The following is a 12,429-nucleotide window of genomic DNA, read 5'->3' as shown; positions in this document are numbered from 1 at the left end:
TGTTTACATTTGCTTTTGACGATTTCAACCCATGGGCTGTCATTTAGACTTGCACTAAGTTGCATTCCAAGATACCTTGAACTTATTGATATGTTCAAAATTTCCTTACCCAGAATCCACTTACATTTTTTGCCATTGATTTTGCCTGTATTTCTTAAATCATGCAGGATCAAGATTTCACACTTTTTGTTATTTTTTGTAGGTCATTCCACCTTACATTACATATTCTTCAACTGCAGCTATTTTTCTTTGCAGGCCTATTGGTGTTGTATCCATCAAAGTCAAATCATCAGCATATAGTAACCAACTGACCTGAGTATTATTGAATTTCGGAGGGAAAGAATGTACACCGTTTATTGTCTCTCCAATATCAGACAATAATAAGGCGAATATAACGGCTGCCAGGTGGCATCCCTGTTTCACGCCCCTAAATGTGTCTATTTCAGCCAAATGAGTTCCAGTTTGATCTAATCGGATCTTAATGTTCGTATTTGTGGGTAGATCTTGATTCGCAGCTAATAAACTCGAGGGACAATCCCATTTTCTAAACTTATCCCACAGTTTCTGGCAATTAATGCTGTCGAACGCATAAGAAAAGTCGATAAGTGCTAGGTACACCTTTGCCTCCATTTTTAGAATATTCAATATCAGCAGGTTTAGTGAGTAGCCAGCACCTTTCACAAACCCAGCTTGTCTCATGTCCACATGATTGGATCGAATTGTCCAGTCACGCAGCTTTCTTTGTAAAAGGGTTGCGTAAATCTTTCCTACTGCGTCTAATACAGCGATAATCTTTCAGATTTGCTCTATTCCCCTTTTTGAAAATAGGTACGATTATTGCACTTTTCCAAGACTTTGGGGTGCAGCCTTGATCAGCAATTCTTTTGAATAACGTATAGCAGATGGTGGACCATAGTTCAGGATTTTGCTTGATTATATGGTTTGAGAGGCCGTCAGGCCCTGGTGCCCTTGAAGCGCTTGTCTCATTGATCACATTTAAGATGTCATCTTCGGGGAAATCAAGTTCCCAACGGGATAGCACTTGCAAGTTTGTGTTATCTTTTTCACCTTTTGAGCCATATACTTCTGTGAAGTGTAAAATCCAATCTGCCTCAGTTACTGAGTTAACTTGAATTGATGTTTGGGAGGCTTGTTCGCTGTTGATAATGCGCTAGAATTCTGCCGTATTTTAATTTTTCAGTTTACTCAACATTAACTCAGCATCTTTTTGCATCATCAAATGCTTATGCGCTTTAAGCCAATTTTTATACTTTTGTTTGGCTACTCTTTTTGTTTATTTGGATTCGATATTGTTGGTACGTAGACAGGATCAAATTTCTCCACATATCTGTCTTTTTCTCTTAAGAACTTCTAAATTGAATTTGTGTCTAGAAGTAAAGCCTCTATGCTTAAGATCCTGCTTTTTCTCCTCAAAATTAGATAGTAAATGCTGCTATTCCAATGTCATACTTTTTTTACAATATTGAGTTGCGATGTGGGTGATGGTGTGTACATCCAGTCGTATTTTGACTCTGTTAGGTTCCACTTCAACCAAATGATGCCATTTGGGGGCGCACAGTCCATCATGTGGTATTAGCCTCATTGTGAGCATTTCGTGATCACTGTGTGTCATTGGGACCACTTGCATAGAGTTAACTCGAGTGTGCATTCTTTCTGATACAAATATGTAATCCATGGTGGATTTCTGATCACCACTTCTCCACGTCGCCGCAGGTGGGATATCTCCCACAATGTTTCCATTCAGCATGAAAAGCTTCTGCTCCATTTCGCGACACCAGTCTTTTATGAGTTTTTGATTTTGGGACATTTTGCCACTGGACATTTGCTGTTGATTGATGCATTCTATGTTCAGATCCCCACATGTGATGATGTTCGGCCAATTTGTTTCTTCATAGATCTCATCTAAAAAAGAAGTAACTTGATCTATAAATATGCTTGTGCCGGCGTCTTGATGGTTCCAGTACAAATTGATTACCTTCAGTGAAACGGATTTACCCGTTTTGTCGCCTAGCTTGTTAAGTGTGATGATCTGAATAAACGGAGTAGGGTTCTTAGTTTCAACAATTCTGAATCCTGTATCTTTTTTTATAATCGTTAATAAGCCAGCCATAGGTCGGCATTTATGCTTTTTTATGGCTGGATTTAGTGCCACTTCATATCCCTCTACGTTAGGGCATTGGCACACCCACACTTCCTGTAAACAAGCCAATTCCAAGCCATTCAGCCAATTTATTTGAAAAAGGTGCAAAAATCCTCTTGTGTTCCAAGATCCAAACAAATATTCAATTGGATCTTCCTTTTTTTGGCTTTAATTTTTCTGTTTTGTGTTCAGAGTTGCAGCCAGCCAATTCCATTCATCCGTGGTCTTTGGTTTTTCTGCTATTCTATCAGCTTCAATGGTGCTCCTGCCCTTACTTGTGACCCCTGCGATAGTGATTTTGATTTGATCTCTGTCAAGGGTTGTTGTTTTTGTTTCCTCTCTGATATTTTTGGGAGGAACTTGCAACTCATCCGATATTTGATACTTAATTTTACGGTGTGTTGTATCTTCATTTATTTTGAGTTTAGGGATTTGGGATTTTGTCATTCCTCCTTTTTCTTCTTCTGTACTCTCATCGTACTCCGAATTCCAGGTATAATTTGTGGACTTATGGTTAAGAGGTCGTCCACTTACTTCTTGAGTGGATGATGTTAGATTCTCAGTATTCCTGAAGATTTTGAACCCTAAAGACATGAGTACGGGTGCAGCTTCCTTAATCGTGTCACTGATTATTTTGGACTGGACATGCAACACCACCTTGTCATTTCTATTTTCTTTTATGAATTCCACAACCTTCAGATCATCTGATGTAATTAGTCTCAGGCATGGCACTGGATGAAATAACTTCATAACGTTGTTTATATTTAGGATAAGATAGTCGTTATCTACATGTTCAATGATGATTTTATGCAACCTCGTTTGATTAACTCCACTGTTCACTTCCTTTCTGGCGGAGTTGCTGGCTCTTTTCGTGTTTTATTACCTGCGGAAATGGGTCTGTGTTGCCTCTTTTGAAGGTTTCTAGCTGTCTTGTATCTTTTATCATCCACGCTACCTTCACCTTGATCCACTGTCTCATAGGAGAAGTGTTTGTCTTTATTGATGTGCATAGTGTTGTTGTCCTTCAGTTTATCTCGGCTAACTGCTCCCATTTTTCATTTAGGGTAACAAAGATTGGGCTACATACTCTTTCCGGATCCAGGGTGGGTGTTATCGTTGGACAGACAATGGTAGACATTCTTGATTGTTTTATCGATTTCTGTCCTTGCTCAGTGCTGGTACTGTCACACGTTATTTGATTCAAAGTATCATTTTCTGTCTTGGAATGTATGTCAGTATTGCTCTCTGATGATGGCATTTTATAGGTGTTATTTCATCATCCTCATTATCATCGTAAATTGACAAATTCAGGAGCTCAACTGGTATGTCCTCCGACCAGGTTAGATTCACTTCAGACTGTTTTACCATAGTGTCCTCCAAACAAATTTGTTCCACTTCAGACTCTTTTACATTAATATCCTCTTTCTTCCCTTTTTTGTTGTTCCTTTAAGTGCTGTTTATTTCCCATTTACTGTTACATGTAAAGGTTTTATGCTCCGAAGGAATTTCCTGGCTCCGTTGCCTCGTCACGTATTTTGTACAGTTTGGTTTTTAGACTTTTTGATTAGACGTTGGGATTTTAGTTTTGCTTCATTGTTGTCCACAGTGGTCACTTTGTTCCCTTTAAAGATTTAAAAAATTCCAACTTCTCCTTTCTCGATGTCAATCACCTCATCTAACTCCTTGTGCGAGTGTCCTCCACATGGCACAAGGGCATTCGAAGTTGATGGTATTTGAATATTTTGTAATGCAAGATTTTGTTTTCCTAAACTCTGTTTGAGTGCCATACTAAAGGACACATCGCTCTCTTGTCCATTTGGCAAACTTGCTGTTTTTGTTTGTGGACCAGATCTTCCATCGTTCGTACTTGGTAATGTTACAATTTTTGGTTGAATTCTTATCTCATCGACATTGCCCAAGGACATTGTTGCACTATAATTTAGTACTCCTACTAAATCTCTGTTTTCCTTTTGCCCATTCACTTCGTTATTATCTTTTATCTTAGTCCGGTCAGATTCAGTTTTTTTCTATGACTCAGAAGACCAGCTAGTACTTTCTGTTGTAATTTTGCCAGTTGCTTGACTTTTTGTATATTGAGAGGAGCTATCTGATTTTCCGGGCATGGAATTCTCCACTTTGTTTGTTTGGCAAATCCGGAACGTCGTGTCATAAGTGCCTCTACTACTTTCTTTTCTTTTCTCATTGTTGAAGAGAGCTAAAGCCTCTCGTGCCACTTCTGCAAACAATTTCTTTTCCATGCTATCATTTTTCTTTTGTTCAATCAGGGTGTTCAGAGAGACTTTAACTTTTTTTGTTAAATTCTGTTTGGGCACCTTTACGAACATGACACTCATCTTCAATTTTTAGTAATGTGGAGTTCATTAATGCTAATAATGTTGTCAAATACTTGGTCTTGTCGCTAATTGTCTCATACATTTTGATGAACGGCGCGATGGATATTGACATTGAAGCCATTACTAGTGTGTGAAGTTCTTGTAAAGAAGGACTTCGGATTTGAGAGTCTTTGGTCCTTTTGCCTCGAAGTTGAGACTTATTTGTTCCTAAGTTTTTTTATTCGCCTTATTTTGGGGTATGGGCGTTCCATAATCAATGAGTCCGTATTTGAGGGGTCAGATGATGATTCCTCACTTTCCTCTCCAGTCAGTGACTCCTATTGTTTCATCAGTCTCGGTGCGCTACATTCTGGTACTTGCTCAGTGTCACTCAGCCTTTTGTTATTTCTTAGCTGAGAACAGTTAAGTATGGGTGACAAGCTAATGTCAATGCTTCTTCACTTCCGTGATCCACTCATCCGTAGGTCTGTAGTTCCATTCATTCGGAAGCTCGCTTTTTCTATCGTTTTTTCAGGTGGCTCTATGTTAAAACTGTGTGTTTCCGGTAGCGCTTTTGACTGGGTTTTCAGAGTGCGAGTTCTATTTAACTGCATCAAATCATGCAGTAGTTTATTTACTACCTCCAATGTGTTGCATCTATTTTCTTTGTCATTTCCATAAATGTGTGTTATTGGCCGTATAAGCAGTTGAGAGGATTCAGAGGACTTTTCTACGTTGTTATAAATTCCTGAGTAATCAGCCTGCCCACCTGAAAGACCAGATATAATCGCTTTTGGGGAGACAAACACTTCATCGTATTCCTCCTCTAGAACATGTGATGTTTTTGAATTATTTTGAATGACTCTGTCCAAAACAACATTAAGTTCCACATTAGGTTCCGCACCAGTTGCTAAAACATATGCTGCTTTTCGCCGGACTTCCATTTCCTCCTCCACCATTTTATCTTCCGCAATACCCAGGTGCTGTGCTCGGGGGGCTACAATAGGGCCCACTGTTATTACATCAGGTGTAGTGTTGTTAGAAGTACTGCTTCTCTTAGATCAACTTACCCGATTTTCTCAGCTTTCTCATGACTTTCTGCTTCCCTAGTTTCCCCAGCTCTCTTGTGTGCGTTATGGGCAGTTTAAACACACCATGCCTACACTCGTAGCTGAGGGGGCTTTTTGAGCGACACTGTGTGTTCAATCGGTTGTTCGTTCTCTAAGCGGTTTGCTGCTCTACCGGTCACAGGCACACTAGTCATGCTTAAGTTCACAGGTGGCCAAATAAAATGTTCACAATTATTTGCACCGGCCATGGTATTTGCAATGTTCGCTAAGTTACGCGGTGGTGGAAGGTTCATGTTGCGATCGTTAGCACTTAAATTCTTTTGTCTGTCAGACTCACTTTGTCCTCTACTGGTACACGACATGTATTGACATACTTGTTGTTGTTGGCGGAGGTGTGATTCTTCTGTTTTGGCACCGTTTACGATGGGCGTCCCGCGCTTTCGCTGTGCCCACGTCCTCACAATTGCAGACCTCTCATGCGTGCTTTCGCTCATCGTCGACAGGACTGCTGCAGGGGTCCAAGATCCAAGGTCAGGGTTCTGAGCTCCTCTCCTCCTCTCCCTCCACGGACTCCACAGACTCTGCTTGACTACGCGGCCGCTCCGCGGGGCAAGTCAGTTTTTGAAAGAGTCACCACCCAAAAAGATAGAGAGGAAAACAATACTCGTAGGGTCAGCAGCTCACTCCTCTCACTCCACCAACTGAGCTGCTTAATCATGAGCAGCCACGGCTACATCCCATCACCTGCACATGGTTATAAAAGCATCTCAGGATATGGATCCACACAATAGGTCACCATGCTGGGCAGCATAGTGCTGAACCAAAAGGTGTACAAGCTTATTATGAAGTGTGAGTGAGACAGAACACGAGAGGAGAGACGTCGCAGAGAGGTTTCCAAAGGAAGATGCAGCGGTCTGACATCTCCAGGGCCTGAATATGGCCTTTAAGTCTCACACAGCAGCACTGATACTGCTGTCTAACTTCACAGAGCTAGCACCAGGTACCTACTGAAGGTAATAGGGACACCTTCTACAGTGAATTCAACCTGCACACAACTGCAGCCTGTCTCCTATACTTTAGGTCAATCCCACACTTTTGAGATACAGCTATGCTGCAGGGCATGTCCCAGCCTACCTTCTCTATTTTCCTTGTCCAGGTGCTGGAAGCATTTCTGCAGCATGACTATATTTCATCCCCATCTCCCAGCATTCCATGCATGCAGTATAGGTCAGATGTATTGATATTTCTGGTTTCCCAAACTGCACCAGTGCCCAAGACTGCAAACATGACATAAGTAGCGACACCCATGGGAAGGCACTCTCTGATAAAAATGCTTTCATAATCCATGCTGATAGACTCCGGAAATTGCTTGCTGTCCTGCCTAATGTCACCAGTATGGGGACCCCAGAGGTAACGTGAATATCCATGCAATGAGGCCTATGTCAGGACTCGTGGAACCACGTAATAAAGAATAAAATAGCGAGAACTGTCTAGTTGTTGGTCTCGTGTTTGTTTTGTGAGAAATGTTTGTTGGTATTTCTGGCTCTTTGCATAACAACACCCTCTCAGAATCATCAGGAGTGCACAGATAGCATTCTGAATGAAACAAAGCAGTAGTACATACAGTGCCGACATCGGACGTAGCCCCGACATATTCATGAGCATGATTTTAAACACAGACAGATTAATGAGTCCATAGCACCCAAGCGCAACTAGACACGCCAGCACGCAGATAAACCTAGTAACAGACTGTAGTCTTTATCACGTGCCACACACATCCATTTCTAGCCCCCAGTAGTGTCCACGGGCTACATACAAAAACAGACTCTGAAATTGAATCAGAGAACACACCTACGACAAATAAAGGTAGGCATAGGTCTGTAATGAACCTTACATGAGTTGTAAAAATGACTTCAGAACGAGGAGGCATTTCCAACCCTTTTTCCTTTCTCCCACACAGCACTGAGTGGCCTGTACGCAAGATCTAACACTGTATTCACGACAGCCTTAATATGAAAACTGGCCAAGACAACAGTAGCCACCGCCAGGTGTGTGGTGCACCCCAGAAACAAGGTCCCCGCCTTTGGACCCAGTCAGGTATACCACATCCCAACGTCATCATTTTTATTCTGTTTTTATAGAAATTAAACCCGTGTGGTCCCCGACTTGAACTCAACGACAGACCCAGAAAGTGTTTGTGCTTTTACAAGTCCTGTAGAAAGCATGCGAGACACACCTGTACCCTCCCCCATTCTCCGCAGCAGACCCAGAGACACACCTGTACCCTCCCCCATTCTCCACAGCAGACCCAGAGACACACCTGTACCCTCCCCCATTCTCCGCAGCAGACCCAACCACTCCCACAAGTGAAGGCCAATAATGTGATTTGTTATATTTACATTGTACTGCTCCTTAGCTTGCAACACTTGCCTAATTAGGTCAATGTTCCCTTTGTAAGTCACCTGCTTCTTATATGCATTAGTTCGGTTTGTTTTATCTGATCGCTGGTGCATGCCCTGCGTTCTTTTCCAACTTCATGAATTGGTTCATCAGTTGTTCGCATATTTGAGATATTGTACAAGCAACCTTAGCGAGAATGTCACCGCCCCTGTAAATCTGTAAGTCCATGTCATTTCTGATCAAAATTGACATCCCTGTTCTTAAAAATAAAATACAAACACAAAATACAATTGCAAGATGGATGGGACCTGTTCTTTCAATCACTGAGACGTGGTATACCATCTGTTTCTGATGTCCTTACTACTATTGATTGCAGGTGACCTTTGCAAGCTATTTACTCTGTAGGCACTCAAAGGTAACTTCATGTACTGCGTGATGTAAGCTTTTTCATTGTACAGTCATGGCATATCTTTGGAGAATACTTTGTCTTCACATGCAATTAGTCTTCTTGTGTCAATCACTGTTTGAACAGGAAGTACCAGCGGGCATTGCTTTAATAGGTGGGTGTCAGGTGATTGGGCATTTTGAGTGTTATAAGGTTTCGGCTCCGTTGGGCATGCCTTTTCTATGATTACACATGTGGCATGTGGGCACACGCCTGGTTAAAAACATGGTATTCACAAGTGTGTAGGTATGAGTATTATTTGTGTATGTACTCACAGATGGCAATAAGTAATCCCAGGGGAATGCTTAGTAGTTCTGATGCAATATAAGCTTGTAGGGTCCAGGGTTCCAGCGACTACATCTTCCCAAAGCAGTAGTATCTCGGTAGCAAACGGCTGAGTAGGCTTGGCAGCAGTATATTTTGAAAGTACACCAACGCTAACAGTATCTTTTTTTTATGTATTCCGAGAGTGACGGTCTTTTCAATGTATCGCGAGTGCTTGCGATATTTGAAATGTTTGCTGCTTTGATTGAAATACCATAACTGCTGTCATGGGGGTGATCCAGTTATATGGCCCGGCTTCTCGGATTTACAGCAGCAGCAGTGTTCATGGCCGCTGGCAGTATTTCATGCACTAAAACTGCTGAGGCTCTAATGGAGGGCTTAGTGACAAATTACACACGTTCCTTTCACTTAATACATGATGTTCAATAACAAACACGAATATCAAATAAATATCTTTTCTTCACAATTAACTTTTTTTTGTTGCAATGTATTGATGCCTAGGATTTAGTCACATTAGTATGGGAGTCCGCGTATCCTTCTGTTCCTTTTTCAACTCCCCCTTTCACTCTTTGCCTCCTTCATAATTATTATTTTTTTTTTTTAAACTCCATTGTTTGGGATACATTTACCTGATTATTTTGACCTCTGTTGCCTAGAGTGAAGGGTATGAAAGCAAGAGTGCTAAAAGTCATGCCACTGCCAACACTGTGAGTTGCCTGCTTTTTGTAATTTGCCCTCCTCCCTTTCTTTTATTCATGCTGCTACTTTTTTTTTTTTAATGTATTTATTTTGTTTTGATGCTGGCTTTACAACTGATGTCATCAAAGTACAATTTTGGGGTTTTCCCCATGTCATTGTGTCATTTATGTTGTTTCTGTCAAAATGGATTATTCTTAGTTATTTTCCTTGACAATCACTAGGGACTCAATCCCCTGAAGTGCCTTTCAACGTTTGAAGCCATCAGTGGTGAATAACCTAAATGTCGGATTGGCCTTAACATCAAAGTCAGGATTTGGTCTCAGTGAACATTTTGGATTGACCCTTCAATAATTAGACAATTTTTTCCAACAGTTTTTCATAAGATCACTTTTTTCACTCTATTGTCTATTAGGATTGTTTCAAATGTGTGTATTGTATATTTGATTTGTAATGCTTAAGCTTTGTACAGTTCTTCCTAAGTTACACTCCTTGTAAATTCATCAATATCGTCCTTAAGTGTTTGATTTATATTGTTTATGCAGTTGTGATTCCTTATCAAATCTGAATAAAATCTTTGAACCTGGTAATGAGAAAAGCTTGGTAGTTATTGCTTTTATAATATGATTTTGATGTTCTTATTGATTATATATACATGTTATGGCTAGATCATCCGAAATGAACATGAATATTATGATGATTATTAATATTAGTAGCATTATTGGTAATATTAATTTTGATATTTTAAATATGTGCAGGGGACGTGTATATCAATGAAACATTAAGGCATGTGGCAACGTGAGCTGGAAGAAGAAAGGTTAGTGCAAAGCATGAGCGAAGCCAGGTTATAGTAGTTTTCTGAGGTACAATAGGTTTACACTACCTTTAATAAAGTGGGGCACAGAGCCCCAGGGAATAACATTTCTTATGGAAAATCTTCTTCCAACAAAAGTGACAGAGTTGAGTATGGGTGAGCCTGTAAATGGCATGGATTATAAGCAAAAGGATCTCCCTGAACTGTGTGGTTAGAAGAAGATGGGTAGACATGGCACTGTCTTCCCATGAATGACTGTGCGTACTTAACCAAGGCATTGAACTGGTGTCTTTGTCTGACAGAACGGTATTAAGGAGTATCTGAATGGATCTGCTGCTGTCTCACTTAACATAAATAAACATGAGCAGTACAGCAGCCTTTCTAATGTTTTGTAATATTTCCGGTGGCAATCATTGATTGGATTGTGTTATGATTCTAAGAACATCACAAGCGATCAGGGTTTTGCGGTTTCTCTGATATTTGCGCATGAAATAGCAAATTGAACATTACATGTATGTATGCTTTGAAGAGGAGAGGAATGTAAGAAAACACTCCAAAGCTCTTTTCTTTCTTAGTTGCGAAAATATCATCATACATTATGATGTTTTGATATCTTTAAGAAGCACTTGGGGAGCCCATGCATGCAGGGCAGGGCAGGGTGCATAGAGTTGGTATGACTAAGAGATGATCAAGGTCCTGAACTCCATTGTCACTGATTGCAATGTATAGCTGGATGACATTGGAGTACATATGTAAGCATACATTGGATGATTTGAGGATATTATCCATTGAGTGCATGCAAATATTGAAGAAAGCGGGTAAGAAGATCCAACCTGCTGGATCAACAAATGTAGACAATGAAAGAAAAGGGCCCTGGAAACCTTGTTGAATCTGTTTTTAGGTTTGATTAAAAGCATCAACGGTGTAAGGGGACATGTGTGGGGGGGACTAGATGAACCTGTACGGAAGAAGGGTTTAGAATGTAATACAATAATCACAAATAACTGTCACTTAGCAGTCAGAGGGGACCAACAAAGATGACAAGACTAGTTAATTTGTTAAAAGTTGTATTATATACAGAGGCAATTTAAAATGTATTGGGGGAAATTCCTCAGAATTCCATTTTCCCTGTATATGTCTTTCCTGTTGGTTGCAGGTTCCAGGCATGGTCAGTAAAGCTCCTAGGCGGTTATACCATCACCCTCTGCTCTGGAATTGCAGGCCTGCTGGAGCTCCCACACCCTCTTCTTTCCTGAGTGGTTGGTTCATTATTGAAGCTGGAAAGGTGATCCAGACAGCTGCCTCTTGAATATTATAGCCAAACCTGTGAGACCTTATCATTCTCTCTATAGTGACTGTAGACTACCAGACCCCAGCTCATTAATTCACAACTGGTTCTTCTGCAGGACCACGCTCCAATGTTGCCTCCTCCCTCATCTTCACCCTTGCTATAATCACCTCCTAAGTCCACTTCTATTAATATTTCCTCCTTGTTGCCACTACTTCCTTTCACTCCATTCTAAATGTCAGGTGCTCCCAACTCTCCTTCACTGTTAGCACCTCTTTCCTCTCTTCTGCAGGTTTGACCTCTTCCGAAATGTCTTCTGGCATCTGTGTAGATGGGGCACCTTAATTTCAGCAGAGTTGTAGATGTGCCTATGTGCCCCCCAAACATGGGCCTCCAGAGTTAATGAGTGAAAGGGAGAACAGTCTTGTCTGCAAGGGCATGTTCATACCACCCAGTGACAATACACATATTTAAATCACAGATTCTGTCATCTAGATGGTAATGTTGACACCACTCCTGCTCCATTATACCCTGGGTCGATTACAATTCACAGCAGTTTATCACGACTCCTACTTGCCAAGAAAGAAACGTTATATAGCTTATAAGAATTTCTCCTCGGTTTCATTCTGTAAGAATGCTTCCCCTATGATTTGGTGAATTTCCTTATCTCTATGGATTGCACACACAGAAAGATGTAAGATTCTGGAATTAATTAGTAGTAGACTACAAAATAACAAGTTGGGTAGAATGTTTCAAATTAAATACTGCTCGAGAAAGTTACCACCTCCAGCAGTGGTATTTCTCAAAACCCACCAAATTGAAAGTTTACCATTGGCAGAGGTGTTATCTCTGGAATCCCAGCTCTGCCAAGAGCTCTTTCAGAATGTCCAACGACACCTGTGGTGATGTAAAAAGGTGTAGTTTTCCCCTTTAAAGT

At 40.8% G+C, this 12,429-nt stretch overlaps 1 protein-coding gene across 4 annotated transcripts in view; it reads left to right on the top strand.

Moving 5' to 3' along the window:
• The window catches only part of HMGCLL1 (3-hydroxy-3-methylglutaryl-CoA lyase like 1), a 696,896-nt gene that overhangs the window by 642,092 nt on the left and 42,375 nt on the right, over window positions 1-12,429 (top strand). The window contains exon 9 of one of the 4 annotated variants that reach the window (XM_069606146.1): window positions 10,149-10,207. The exons of the other annotated variants lie outside the window; for them this stretch is intronic. Within the exon in view, the coding sequence (XP_069462247.1) occupies window positions 10,149-10,175 (27 nt within the window). The 3' untranslated portion in view covers window positions 10,176-10,207. The remainder of the gene's footprint in view (window positions 1-10,148; window positions 10,208-12,429) is intronic. 4 annotated transcript variants of the gene reach the window in all.

Source organism: Ambystoma mexicanum, chromosome 4p (assembly GCF_040938575.1).
Source record: "Ambystoma mexicanum isolate Mex_15411 chromosome 4p, UKY_AmexF1_1, whole genome shotgun sequence".
Classification (NCBI taxonomy): Eukaryota; Metazoa; Chordata; class Amphibia; order Caudata; family Ambystomatidae; genus Ambystoma; species Ambystoma mexicanum.
The sequence above is the reverse complement of the archived record's forward strand: the minus strand, read 5'-3'. Positions and strand labels throughout refer to the sequence as shown.